The sequence below is a fragment of the Sinocyclocheilus anshuiensis genome, unplaced genomic scaffold (genome assembly GCF_001515605.1).
Source record: "Sinocyclocheilus anshuiensis isolate Anshui unplaced genomic scaffold, SAMN03320099.WGS_v1.1 scaffold283, whole genome shotgun sequence".
NCBI lineage: Eukaryota > Metazoa > Chordata > Actinopteri > Cypriniformes > Cyprinidae > Sinocyclocheilus > Sinocyclocheilus anshuiensis.
The window spans coordinates 137,403-152,422 of NW_015549605.1; the positions used below are offsets into that span (position 1 = coordinate 137,403).

The following is a 15,020-nucleotide window of genomic DNA, read 5'->3' on the forward strand; positions in this document are numbered from 1 at the left end:
TCTCTTTTCTGAGGTTTAGAGTTAATGCAAAGATTCAACATTTTATTTAGACATCAATAATGTATGATGACAATGTTCCTGAAAATGTATCTCTTTATTAAACTGCAGTACGAAACTTTTGCCTCTCTATCAGCATCCCTGCTTGAAACATAAAATTGCAAGTTGATTGATTGATTATTTATCTATTAATTACGGCTTTTTCAATGCTTACTTATAGGTATATGTCCAAAAATATGTCATCTGAACATATCTGCCATATTTGTTTTGACCAAATGAAAACCTAAATGTTTTAATATAAATCATGTTACTGAAGTTGAGATCTATTGATTGTTCAATTAGATCAGACAGATCACAGAGCATTTGTGTTGAAACCAGATGGACAGAGACACAGTGAGTCTGATCTGTCAAGAGCTGAACTGTGGAAGATCTGGTGTTTTGTCTGCTTCTACACCAAGAGTGAAATCAGCTCGTAACTGGCTGGATAAAGTTACATGTCGACCACATGATTAAAATCTGTGGCAGTCCATCTTCCCCCTGGGGACAGAATGACTGCAATGAAGATGAAATCACAAAAATCACCTGAAAAGGAAAAGTATTGAGTCCCCCCCCCTTCTCCAGTTTCTCCTCCAGTGCGCTCAACATCAGTCTCTCCTCCACAAACTCCTCCAGCAGCGTCTCTCTCCGTCCCCCCAGTGCTTGTGATTGTACTGGGAGTTGTGCTCTTACTGCTCTTAGTGCCACTGCTTATACTGATTCAGCAGAACAGAGTGATGAGGAGAGGTAGGAGAGATCCAGAGACTGTCATATTGTGTCTTATTCAGTGTGTGATCAGTCATGTGTTGTGAACTGACAGCAGGTTTGTCTGTCTACGCTCACAGCTCTCTCTAAGAGGAGACACAGGACGACGACTGAGGCCGTTTATGAGGAGATTCAGCACAGACACAATCACTTCAATCAGAGGGGTGAGACATGAGCCACGAATCTCATTTAATAGCATTAATAAGAGTCTGTCAGACAGTTGATGTTCATCTATTACTAGTCCTGTTAAACCTCCTGCTTTAAACCACAGAATATCTGACAGAAAACCACAGAGCTGCAGGTGCATGTTTATACGTGTGTGTGTGCACATGCGTGCACGTTTGTTTGTCTCTGAAACCTTTCGATTACAGTATATTCTTGTCTTATAAACTGGTCATATCATTCACTACATGATTAAAATGGTAATGGCCTCATGGCATCAGCAATAACATTTTATTTCTAAAACTATTTTGTTTTGATGTTGAAGAGAGGGTGAATGAAACACCACTAGAATACTATGATGTCATAGCTGGTGGACTGAATCCAGATCATGAGACAGGTGCAGTTCTGTACTATAGTAATTAGTACATAATTGTAATTATGTATGTTATTCTATAATCTATACATTACAAATGATATATATGAGTATATTAAGAACATATACTGTATGGTGGTATCTGTCTCATGTTAAATTTGTAGAAGACGCACCTTGTAGCAGTGATGATATCATCACAAGCCGACAAAACTCTGGTATTAAAGGGATAGTTCACCCAAAAATGAAAATTTGATTTTTATCTGCTTACCCCAGCGCAAGTAAGTGCCATTTTGATTAGCCGTCGTACCTGCAATGTTTGTGCACTATGTAAACAATGAGTGACGTATACGCGCGAGAGATCACCTCACGCACCGGATGCCGTGCACGCGCCCAAAGACAGTTGGACATAGTGGTGTATTAGAAGTAAAAAATTATATAAATACTGTTCGGTTTCTGGCACAAACCGATCGTTTCGTGTCTTAGGACATCAATGTGTCGTCACGAGCCGCAGTGTTTAATTTGGATTCGTCTGTGCATGATTTTTTTACTCCCATAGATTTAGTTACCATTGCCATGCATTATACGACTGATAGACTGCAACGGTTGGAGTTAAAAATCATCATATGTGTTCTACTGAAGAAACAAAGTCACCTACATCTTGGATGCCCTGGGGGTAAGCAGATAAACATCACATTTTCATTTTTGGGTGAACTATCCCTTTAAAGGAATTTTTACTTATTGTTTTTTTAAAGTGCATTTTCTAACTGAGTACCTTTAATGTGATGCTCAGTACCAAAAAAAAAATGCAACATTTGTTCTGTCTCTACGCCCATGTGCATGTATTGGACATAACAGAGAATTATGATGTAGTCATCATTAATGGACAGGACTCTCAAGGTGTAAGGGGTGAGTCACAGAAAATCACATTTTGTTTTTATGATGTATTCAATATAAATTAATCATGATGATTTTATCAAGTTTAATAGTCTCAGACAGTCATGAGAAGAAAGAGATCAATGACACAAGCTGTGTTATACATTACAATGTGAGGTTTTATTTCACGTGTATCAGAGGGAGAGTTTAGGAGGAGTAAGATGATGTGAAGAACAGCAATGAAGATGAGAGAAACCTGTTGAGTAAGTCTTTGTTTCCTTTTTTCCTTTAATAAATAATTTTAAATATTAAATACAACATTTACGATTATATATTTACTTTTGTTTTTTAATAACAGACTATGATTATGTGGGGGAGGAGTCAAAAAATGAGGGTGGGGATGCATGACTTAGAGGCCACACCCATTGCTTCGTTTTTTCATGAAATCACAATTTTACAGCTTCTAGAGCTGGGTTTAAATTATTTTACAGCTTTGGGTTTTAAATTAGTTTTTACTGATGAGTTCACTAGCTTGCATTTCATAAAAATCAATTGCTTTACACAAGTTTAAAATTGCCATAGTACCATTTCTTTGCTTCTACTTTTCTTTTTTCTTCAACATTCACATTTTAACTGTCATAAAGAATTTTTACTTATTGTTTTTTTAAAGTGCATTTTCTAACTGAGTACCTTTAATGTGATGCTCAGTACCAAAAAAAAAATGCAACATTTGTTCTGTCTCTACGCCCATGTGCATGTATTGGACATAACAGAGAATTATGATGTAGTCATCATTAATGGACAGGACTCTCAAGGTGTAAGGGGTGAGTCACAGAAAATCACATTTTGTTTTTATGATGTATTCAATATAAATTAATCATGATGATTTTATCAAGTTTAATAGTCTCAGACAGTCATGAGAAGAAAGAGATCAATGACACAAGCTGTGTTATACATTACAATGTGAGGTTTTATTTCACGTGTATCAGAGGGAGAGTTTAGGAGGAGTAAGATGATGTGAAGAACAGCAATGAAGATGAGAGAAACCTGTTGAGTAAGTCTTTGTTTCCTTTTTTCCTTTAATAAATAATTTTAAATATTAAATACAACATTTACGATTATATATTTACTTTTGTTTTTTAATAACAGACTATGATTATGTGGGGGAGGAGTCAAAAAATGAGGGTGGGGATGCATGACTTAGAGGCCACACCCATTGCTTCGTTTTTTCATGAAATCACAATTTTACAGCTTCTAGAGCTGGGTTTAAATTATTTTACAGCTTTGGGTTTTAAATTAGTTTTTACTGATGAGTTCACTAGCTTGCATTTCATAAAAATCAATTGCTTTACACAAGTTTAAAATTGCCATAGTACCATTTCTTTGCTTCTACTTTTCTTTTTTCTTCAACATTCACATTTTAACTGTCATAAAAAACATGCATGATAAATGAATAAAGTCATGCTACTTTAATTTTTTTTCTAGTAAACATTAATTCTGTGCTCTATCCCTTACTTGAAGTTGGAGCCAATACCCTGTTCTGTCTTATCTAATTAAACCAAATAAAGAAATTGTGTGCTTATTTACGTTAGCATTATTTTTCCTAAGCTTTGTTCATTTATGGTTGTTTAAGAATGAAACATTATAACCAACAGGATGCTTGTGTAAGTTTTGAGTGGTGTTGTACAAGTATTGATACATTTACTGTGATAACGGCCCTGTCCCAAATCACACCCTAAACCCTCACGGTCTTCCTCTGAATCCACACTTTTGTGACGTAATGCCGTTTTGACTGTTGGGTAAGTCTGCTGCAGAGCAGGCCTCAGTGCGGGCTCGGCAGAAGTGCGCATCGAGGCACATAGCGGCCACAAATGGGGCGCTCACAAGCACCCTTCTAAAAGTTGAAATGACAAATGGGACACCCTAAATTCTTGTGGATTTAACGAACACACGGCAACCACTGTAAGTCTGCAAGACTGCAAGTGCACATGAAGTGTGCCATTGTGGACCAAGTGTGCCATTGTGGATCGTCAAAAGTGATGCCAAAACATTTTGATTGGTGGCTGACTGCAGTATTGCAGAACCCTCGCCCCATGAGCCAAACAAAAATATCAAATTACACTTCAAATAATTTTTTTTTACTAAAGAGAGTCGTTTTACATAGTTTTTATCAAACGGATGTATAATAAGTTTGGTTTTAGTTATTGATGCTATAAAAACAGGGTGTGGCGACATGATTGTGTGCTTGTGATTGAGTCTTTGGGAGATTAGGCGGGACTTTTATACTACTGCTCCACCTTACAATCACTACTGCGCAGACTCAGGCTTCATATGACGTCATCAGCGCAGGATGACAGCAGCCATTTCTGGGATAGTTTGGCTTAATTTTTCTACAGTGGAAGAAAATAGACATGTCCTTTTTTAAAGTTTATGGTCTGAAAGCTGAAAAATGCTGCCTTCAGAACAAAACACATCCAATGATTGTGGACACATCTCGTCCTGCTAAGACATTTTTATCTGATCTTTTGGAGGCATAGACCCTTGTGAGGGTAGCACCAATTTTTGCCTGAAATGAAAACGACTGTGAAGGATAGAAGTACTCAAATGATTGTACTGTTGTTTAACAACATACCGGTTGCTTGTCTGATGAAAGTCTTTAGGCAAAAAACTTTTAGTAGAAAAAAGCTCCATAAAACAGTTTTGAAAGTTGTGAGTTGTGAAAATTACATTATCTAGGGCATTTATATACAGTACATGCCATTGTAAAGACTGTAAGTCTGCCTCTCACAGTTTTGTTTTCATCCACTTTAAATGAACTTAAATTCAATATCCTTTGCTGTCATTGGTAATCCCACTATCCTGTATGTTAAATTTTGTGCCGGTTGAGCTAAAAAAAAAACATCTTCCAAACTTTGGTGATCAGTTTGTGTGGAAATGTAGGTTTTTTTTTTTTTTTACTTTTCCACATTTGCTGTAATGTCGAGCAAGAAATTAGTATTGTAGTAATTAAATATTCGCTTAGTTATCACCAAAGCTCTCTCTATTGTCTTGTACATCATTAAACTGTTATACTGCCTCAAATGTCTGTCTGAAATCAATTTTGTGAGGTACTATGTGTAAACGCCTGCTAAGTCATTGCCAGATAGGGCAGCCAGGGAACAAAAATCAGCTGCCTAAGCTTTCAGACAGCCAATCAGTAGCAGAACTGGGGAAGTTCTGGTGTTGAATCAGCTCATACTCTAACTGGCTAGATAAAGTGAAATGTTTACACATTGACTCAGGTCTGTGGCAGTATCCTTCATTTTGGGCACAGTGAAGGTGGACCGTGATGAGAATATACGGACATAATCTTGAATTCTTTGTGTGTTTTTAAGTAAATTTACTTTGACAGCAAAAGTACATTCATAATTAAATCGTTAACAGTACTGTTATATTGTGGTGGAATTAATCTGGTCCTAAAAATCGAACAAAAGTGCTTTTAAATCTACATCAAATCATAAAATCAATTTTAAATAATTAAAAATAATTTAATTAATTAATTAACTAACCAACCTACCTAAAATTCTTTAGCCATCCTTATCCTGATTATTTATTTTTGTGTCTTTTTCTCGATTTCCCAGCATCCAGTAGCTCTGATGAATCTCGGGGCGATCCTCCATCTTAATGGCACAATGAAGAAAGCTGAGAGCAGCTACTTCCATGCGCTGCAGCTCAAACCTCATAACTCGGTCAGACAGATGTTGATGGAACTGGTTAAAACTTGAACTAGTCTGGAGGATGAGAGTGAAGAATCTGATGCGGAGCCTCTGTGAAGTTCTGCTTTGGACAGTAAAGACCCCTAAAAGAGTAAAGATCATTAAAGTGCACAAACACAGAAGAGATGGGTTATATTATTTTATATTATATTATTTTTTTCTTTAAAGACTTTCAATGTAATTTAAAGGGGTCATAGGATGCCCATTTTCCACAAGTTGATATGATTCTTTAGGGTCTTAATGAAAAATCTGTAACATAGTTTGTTTTAAATCTCTCAATGATAGTGTAAAAAACACCTTTTTTACCCTGTCAAAAACAGCTCTTTTCAGATCAAGCCGTTTTTGTAGCATTTTCCTTTAAATGTTAATGAGCTCTGCTGCCCCCGCCCCTCTCTTCCCGGCTCAGATGTCAGGAGTAAATGACGACTGCTGTTCATTATTACATTCAACAACAGAACACCTCAATCGCTTAGGAGTAATTCTTGTCTACATCTGCTCCAGCGGTGAAACAATGGCGGACTGATATGGGATTACATCTCTGCCACAATTCAGCGCGCGAAAGATCATATTTTCATAAAAGTGCATTTTGCATGAGCACAATCTGAGTTTTGTGGAGAAAATGTTCGTTTTCCAAAGAAAAAAGTATTTTGAGCGCACTAAAATCAATTTTGCATTTAAAATAAGTTTTTGAATTTGTGCAGACCTTCTCTTTTGTGAGTGCAATGTTTCACTAGCTTGCTCACCTGATGCCAGCCCTCAGTGCTCTCTAATGATGCGAGACAAACATTTTCTCCACAAAACTCAGTTCACGCATGTGCAAAACGCACTTTTGCGCACTCAAAATATGATCTTTCCCGTGCAGAATTGTGGCAGAGATCTAACTCTATAGACTGATGACAGCTCACTCAGGGCGGGTCTAAGGTAAGACACCAGTCCAGTCTGTGCTGAAATGCTACTGTCAATCAAACTATCGGGGGGGCGTCACACAGACAGGCATCTGAGATCGGCTCGATTTGAGAAAGGGGAAAACGTTTAACAAGATTTAAAAAAAAAACACTGGATGGATTTTTATCATTATAGGGTGGTTGTGTACACACACTGCCAACACACATTTCAGTTCAAACAACTTGTAAAAGTGCATGTAGCATCCTATGACCCATTTAAAATAAAAAAATAAATAAAAAAATTTAAATAGATTTTCCTTATGCTGATATGTAAAATATCTCCTCTTAATTTATTGTTGATAAATCATTGGTTTATCACCTGGTTGTTAATGAAGCACTGTTGCTTTGTTTAATTTTAGGCTTTTTACCGAAACATTTTACTACAATAAAAATGTATATTCGACCAGAAAAACATTCAGAATTTTTGTTATGAGAAAGAACCAAACAATTTCTGTTCCGTTCTGTTCTCTTCTGTCGTAACACAAGGACAAGACCCTTATAAGCAAAAAGTTTTTTGCCTCCATCCAGGGGCGTCACTAGTGGGGGGAAAAGGGTGACAGAGTGCATAGGACTGCGCACCCCCCCCAACTGAACATGAGGGGCCCCATAGCAAATCAGTGCACAGGGCCCAGAATTCCTAGCGACGCCACTGCTTCCATCTATTGGAAGACCAAGGCCCTGTCCCAAATGGAACACTTCATGTGCACTTGCAGTCTTACGGAATAACAATGTCCGTCACATGCGCATTTCCATTAAGTCCACGAGACCGCAGGGTGTCCTTTTCATCATTTTAGCAATCGGAAAGGTGCTAATGAGTGCCCCCGACACGCACTTCTGCCGAGCCCGCACTGACTGGGGCGAGCTCCATGTCAGACTTCTACCTATACGGTCTCGTGGACTTAATGGACACGCGCACGCGGCGGCCATTGTAAGTCCGTAAGACTGCAAGTGCACATGAAGTGTTTCATTTGGGACAGGGCCTGTAAATAGCGTCTTGCTTCCATCTTGTGGTTGAGTAGTGCATTGCTACATTCAACGCACAAGCTGTTATAGTGAATGAAAGTGTTTTATTTACAATTAGACATTTATTTGTTTGATGTTTGCCATTGTTATAACTATAATCTTTAAAATTGAATTAACCAATTTATATACTACTACTACTAATGGGTAACAGGGTTGCAAATTTATCCTAAATTTTGGAGTTTGGAAATTATATTTTGTAATTATTTATAAAGATAAGCATTGCACATATTTTTAAATATATATAATTATTTGGTTAACAGGTTTTAAATGGTTGAGCATAATGATTGAATTCTATAAATTGAGAAAATGGAATGAGATACTTGTTTACCAGTCATGCTGTCTAAATTATATTGATGTTATTTGCTTGGTGTAACAATTTTTAAAGAATTTTTCTTTATTTCTTGTAAGAAGAAAATCATATGATACGTTTGAAGTGAGCAGTTATCAGTTTCTGTATCTCAGCAGGGGTTGATGATGTAAATATCCTGGAGTGCTTCCTCTCTTTGAAACCTTTCAATTCTCCTGTATGATGTGTGACTATTTTATGCCCCTGGTGTGTGTGTGTGTGTGTGTGTGTGTGTGTGTGTGTGTGTGTATGTGAGAGTGTGTCTGTGTTTATGCCTGGAGCTTGTGTTGAGTGAAACGTCTGTATTTATTTCGGTCAGTTTGAGGAATGGTAACAGAAAGCGGGCGACGCTTGGTGTGTTTGTGTAAGGGAGGAGTCATTTTCAGCACTGGTGTTCTGTTGATACAGTAGCCTATATATGGTGACATTTCTCATTAGTCACAGGATTATTTTTACTGAAAATTTTAAGCTAAACATTTAAACACCTAATTTAAAAAAAGGCATTTTACAATATTATTAATTTGACAGAGTTGAGTTTATTACATATTAATGTCATGCTAACAGGCACTAATTGACATTTACACTAATAGACATTTTTAGGACATATGCCATTAGTTATCAGTGATTTTAAGAATAATGCACGGTGCATGTCGACCGTATTTATGTGAATAGACACCAGTGCAGGCATTTTGACGCTCCGTGTTTTGACCGTTTTAGGCGTATTAGGCGCGCCAGTCTATGCTTCTCCGTGTTCCACTCGGACCTCGCGCGCAGAAAACATGCAGTCAGGAGCGGATTAAGTTCCGTTTCGCGGCTTTGAGTTTTTAATACTGTCTGCCTTCAAGAATGTCCCGCTCTTTACTGTCTCATTCATTCACGTTCCTTTATTAATAACGCTAACAGACCAACCCGCTGAAAGCTGCGTGGAAAAAGCGAAAGTAACCGGCGAAATGTTTCATACTGACTCTTGGCACAGGAGAACAACATCTTCTATAAAACAAAGTAGGCCTATGTGTTTCAGTCCTATCACTTTTTTTCATAGGCCTACTTTTACACTTTTTTTGCTGTTCAAAAAAATCTTTCTTTTCGCTATTACCACAAACAAGCTACGTAGCAGCATGAATCGGAGTTATTAGCTCTACGTTATCAGTTTGCTGTCGTTACTCTGGCGAACAGCACTGAACACGCACTTTTCAATACAAAAAATGTATTATTATTTTAAACCTTTTATCAGCTTATGTAGTCTCTACAACCAATGAATTGCTGATCTCTAGTGATGTATACTTTTTGGAATAGATCATTTGTTGGTAAAGGGTGAGAGATCTGGCGAGCCACATGGTTTTTGTCAAAGAGCCAGGTGTGGCTCGCGAGCCATAGGTTCCCGACCCCTGCGTCAAAAAAACTTTTGCGCTTACATACTGGTTTATAATTTTCTATTTTATTTTTAAATGTTTTTACATTTATCAGTTATCACTATCTTGAGTACCTGTAAATTAAGATTGGTTTGTTTGTTGTTGTTTACTTTGCACATTTGAATTGTTTTATTTAGAAGTCAGGTTGGTTGGTGGTTCTCGCTGCTCAGGGAGGTTAGAGATACTTCATGATCAGATGTGGATGTCAGTGTGTGACGCTGCCTTTGACCAGCAGGATGCAGAGGTTGTGTGTAGAGAGCTGGACTGTGGGGCTCCTGTACAGGTGCTGGGAGCAGCTGCTTTTGACAAAGGAGACACTCAGATGTGGACACAAGAGATTCAGTGCCGAGGAAATGAATCTCCGATTCACCTCTGTCCAACATCCCTTTATAAAAACCATTGTTCAGATGATAATTTCCAGGGGCTGTTCTGTGCTGGTAAGGAATAAAGTAAAATGAGAGTAATATCTTTTTAATATTCTACATGTTACTCATAGTCTCTCTTTGTATTCTTCTGTGACTTAGATAGAAAGAATGTGAGGTTGGTTGATGGTAGCAGTCCTTGTGCTGGTAGAGTGGAGGTTCTTCATAGAGGTCAGTGGGGAACAGTGTGTGGTGATTTCTGGGATTTGGCTGATGCTGCAGTGGTGTGTAGAGAGCTGGACTGTGGAGAACCTGTAGATGCTCTGGATGCTTACTTCGGACCAGGATGAAGACCAGTCTTAATGAAAATTGCAATTTGTACTGGAACAGAGTCTACACTTAAGAAATGTGGATCCATACAATTGCCTGACACATGTCTTGATAAGAGTGCTCAAGTCATATGTTCAGGTAAGTTAAAAGTGTTGTATATTATTATAGAAAACAGATGTGCCAAAAGCACTCATTCCATGACTATTTTCACCTTCTTGTCTGGTAAAATAATTGACATAAAAAACCTGAATGAAACCTATGGAAAACCCAATGGCCCTGTGGAACTCATTGGCATACACAAGCGCAGTAATCATAGCAATTCTGCAAGACCCCAAATTAACCTCAGGTGCTCTATTCATGCAGGGGTCTTGGAGGTGGAGACATGTCCTCTTATGTTCCTTTAAAATAAGGCATGATTTTGTTGATATGTGTTTACTTATTTAGAAGTCAGACTGGTTGGAGGTTCTCGCTGCTTTGGGAGGTTAGAGATACTTCATGATCAGACGTGGATGTCAGTGTGTGACGCTGCCTTTGACCAGCAGGATGCAGAGGTTGTGTGTAGAGAGCTGGACTGTGGGGCTCCTGTACAGGTGCTGGGAGCAGCTACTTTTGGCAAAGGATGCACTCCGATGTGGAAACACGAGATTCAGTGCAGAGGAAATGAATCATACTTTGAATTCTGTTATACAGACCAGCAGGATGCAGAGGTTGTGTGTAGAGAGCTGGACTGTGGGGCTCCTGTACAGGTGCTGGGAGCAGCTGCTTTTGGCAAAGGAGTCACTCAGATGTGGACACAAGAGATTCGGTGCAGAGGAAATGAGTCTCAGATTCACCTCTGTCCAACTAACTCCTCACACAAACATAGCTGTTCACATGAATACAGTGTTGGACTAGTGTGTGCAGGTTTGAGTGTTTTCTTTTAATAAACTGAAATTAGTTGAATTGAATGTCCTTGAATTTAGAATAAATATTACTTTAATAGTTTTTATATTAGTGTGTTACTTTTTTCTTTCCTTCTGTCTGTATCTTTTTTCTTATCTCTCTCTATTTATTATATAGACAATATGAGAGTGAGGTTGGTTGGTGGCAACAGTCGCTGTGCTGGTCGAGTGGAGGTTCTTCATAGAGGTCAGTGGGGAACAGTGTGTGGTGTTGACTTTGATATGGCTGATGCTGCAGTGGTGTGTAGAGAGCTGGACTGTGGAGAACCTGTAGATGTTGTGGTTGATGCTCATTTTGGATCAGGATCAGGAGCAATCTGGCCAAATCGCAAGTTATGTACTGGATCAGAGTCTACACTGAAGAATTGTGGATCGGTACAATGGGGTTCATATCTCTGTGATCATACTAAAGATGCAGGAGTCATCTGTTCGGGTAATCTGCTCCAAAGCCCACTCTGTTTTATATTACTCATGATGCACCTGCCTGAAAGGGGTAGTTGAACAAAAATTAGAACACATTATTTACTCACCCTCATGCCAGACCAAACCAAAATTACTTTCTTCTGTGGAGCACTTTTGTGTGCTTTTTCCCCCCCCTGAAGATCCAAAATAAGAAACCATAATGAGTATATGAGGCTTGTGCATTCTGTAATAAAATTACATTAAAAATTAATTTAAATTTTTTTTTGTAACACTTTATAATAACTTTCATTAATAAATCATTAACAAACATTATGTCATGTTTAACGGATCATTAGTTAATATATAATCACATATCTAGAAACGTGAAATAATGTGCTTGTTAATGTTTACTAATAAATGTATTAAACATGACCTAATAATTTACATTTCATGTAAATTTAAATGCTTACAAATGTCATTAAACTTAAAATTCATATGATCATGCACATCTTGAAAATCTACAAATTATTTTAACAGATGTTATACAATGATTAAAAGCTTTTGTTAATGCACGACACTTGCTGCTATTGAGGTGTGATACAGGTAAAGTTAGTCTCAGGTTTGGTGTATAGGTTGGTTTAAGGGTTGGGATAGGGGTCAACAGTGTACAGGGGTCAATTTGATTACTGTAAGGGAACATGATTCAATCTGTTTATATTGCATTGTTTTGATAAATTATAAATAATTTTCTTGAAAATTAGTTTCCTATCGATACTTCACTCATACTGCGTCTGTTTAAGATGCTTGGGGAAAACTCCTTTTTCTCAGATAACTGAAGCCTTTCAATAACGCAGTGTAACTGCACGGCCAGTGGTTCGTGCAGTGAATAAAAAACGAACCAATAGCTCGGCAGCGGAGCTCATAGCCATAGGGTCCTCAGATTATTTTCCTTCAGTGACGACTACTAGTTCTTCCCTCTACGAGACTACGAAGCCTTCGCCGTGATCAAGCCTCGCAGCGGATCGAGAGACCCCTTCCTGCTCGGCCATTCTCGCCACTTCACGCCACCCTCGCGCCTGCAGCAGCGACGGTTTCCGGTCCCCGGTCCCCTGCTGCTATCCGGCGATATAAAAACAAATTTCAGAGCAAATTTTCGGCATTGTTTCAAATGCTGCACCGTTATTGTTGCTCGTGCAGGGCCCCCCTGCACACCGCTGACGGTCACGGCGAGTGTGTTTCATGCTTGGGCGCCGCCCACGCTGAAGCAGCACTCATTGAGACGGAATGTCCTCATTGCGAGGATGTGAGTCTCGCCTCTCTGCGCTTGCGGAAAGCTTTCTTTTCAGAGAGCGACTCTGCCCCTCTCGCTCTTCTGCTTTCTTCCTCCCAGGAGCCTGTGAGGGACTCGAGGAACTCGGTGCTCGGTGACGAGTGAGCCCACGCCGGCTGAGCCCCCATAGAGAGACTGCCCAAGGATGCGAGTGTGAAGCCATGGACAACAGCATGTCGTTGGAGGCTTCAGATGCAGAGGAGCTGTCGGGCTCGTACGTTGACCATTTGCACAACCCTTGCCATCTGCACAACCCAGCACAGCCAACACGGGCATGGACGCCAAGCTTTTCCGCATCCTGTTGAAAGCTGTGGAGGAGCTGGGTTTGGAGTGGTCTCCGCCGGAAGAGCCCACCCGCAGCCACCTGGATGAGTGGCTCTTGCCGGGGCGCAGTCAGGCCCCCCGACAACAAGCTTCACCATTCTTTCCAGAGATCCACAACGAGATCACCAGGTCTTGGCGTACCCCCTACTCGGCCCGCCTTCGTGCCTAATCTTCGTCCGCCCTCACATCAGTCGACGGCGCCAAAGAAAAAGGTTACGACAGACTCCCTCCCCTGGATGAGTCAGTGGCCACGCATCTGCGCTGCCCACCCAAGCCGTGTAGGGCGACTTCGGCTCTTGCCGGGCGAGCCTACTTGTCTGATGGACAAGCGGCCTCGGCGCTTCATTCTATGGCGGTCTTACAAGTCTTCCAGGCCAAGCTCCTCCGTTGCATGGACGTGTCTGGCTCAGACACCGCGGCTTTTAAGGAGCTGCGCAGTGCGGCCGACCTGGCTCTATGCGCCACCAAGATGACAGCACAGGCGATTGGCAGATCCATGGCCAACCTAGTGGTGCTGGAGCGCCATCTATGGCTAAACCTCACGGAGATCAAGGATGCGGATAAGGTCCCCTTCCTCGACTCTCCGGTTTCCCCTACTGGCCTGTTTGGACCTGCAGTTGAAGGCTTCGCTGAACGCTTTACCGCTGCACAGAAGTCGTCCCAAGCAATGCGACACTTCCTGCCAAAGCGCTCCAGCTCAACGGCTGCTTCTAGTCGCCCCAAAAATGTGCCGACTCAGCATCCCGTGAAGCTCGCACCACCAATTGCTCCCACGGCTCCTAGCCTGAGCCTCGCCAGCGCTCCCGCTTGGCCAGACGCCACCAGTTTCCTAAACGCCAGGGCCCCCGACCCAAGATAGTGTTGTACCCTGTGCCTCAGGCATCATCCTGATCTGTGGGACAGGAAGAGTCTCGCTCTAGCCGGACCACCGCCCAAAACGCCTTTGTTATGCCTCCAAGCACCCCGTTCAGTTCCGGGTGCCTATGGCAGTGTGTTTGTGACCAAAAATACTTTTGTGAACATGGGGCCCGTTCTAATCCTGCCACACAACCAACTGCTGTTATAGCGGGAAAAATAAAACACAAACATTTTCAAAAAGAGAGCAAATTTCCTCTTCCACTCATTGCGAGTGTCGGGTCCCCCCTAGGCGGCCCACCGCTCGAACCAATCCAGCCCCTTACCATGCGGGCCGAGGCCTGGCAGGCCATCCCCGGAGTGTCAAGCTGGGTCATGGGGATAATAAAACGAGGTTATACACTCCAATTCGCTCGAAGACACCCGTGTTTCAGCGGCGTGGTCTCCACCTCGGTTCAGAGCGAGTATGCACACGTCCTACGCGCCGAGCTGATGAATTTGCTGGCAAAAGGAGCCGTAGAAATGGTTCCCCCAGCCGAGAGCGAGTCAGGCTTCTACAGCCATTACTTTCTCGTCCCCAAGAAGGATGGCGGCCTAAGGCACATTCTCGATCTCAGGTGTCTGAATCGCGCCCTCATGAGACGGCCGTTCAGGATGATTACATTGAAACAGATCCTCCCGCAAATATGCCCAGGGCACTGGTTCTTTTCGCTGGACCTGAAAGACGCTTACTTTCACATCCAGATAGCCCCCCGTCACAGACGATTCTTGAGATTCGCCTTCGAGGGAG

The 15,020-nt window shown here is 40.9% G+C and overlaps 1 protein-coding gene and 2 pseudogenes across 1 annotated transcript; all 3 read left to right on the top strand.

Annotated features, from left to right (window-relative positions):
• LOC107658714 (scavenger receptor cysteine-rich type 1 protein M130-like) overlaps positions 1-5,970 on the top strand; it is a 17,138-nt pseudogene extending 11,168 nt beyond the window's left edge.
• Positions 5,971-9,609: 3,639 nt separating this feature from the next.
• LOC107658715 (soluble scavenger receptor cysteine-rich domain-containing protein SSC5D-like) lies at positions 9,610-11,301 on the top strand. The gene is given in 4 exon segments (XM_016447373.1): positions 9,610-9,631; positions 9,824-10,123; positions 10,211-10,516; positions 10,823-11,301. Coding segments are annotated over 4 exon segments (1,107 nt in total).
• Positions 11,302-11,442: 141 nt separating this feature from the next.
• Positions 11,443-15,020, top strand: part of LOC107658716 (scavenger receptor cysteine-rich type 1 protein M130 pseudogene) — an 11,211-nt pseudogene continuing 7,633 nt past the window's right edge.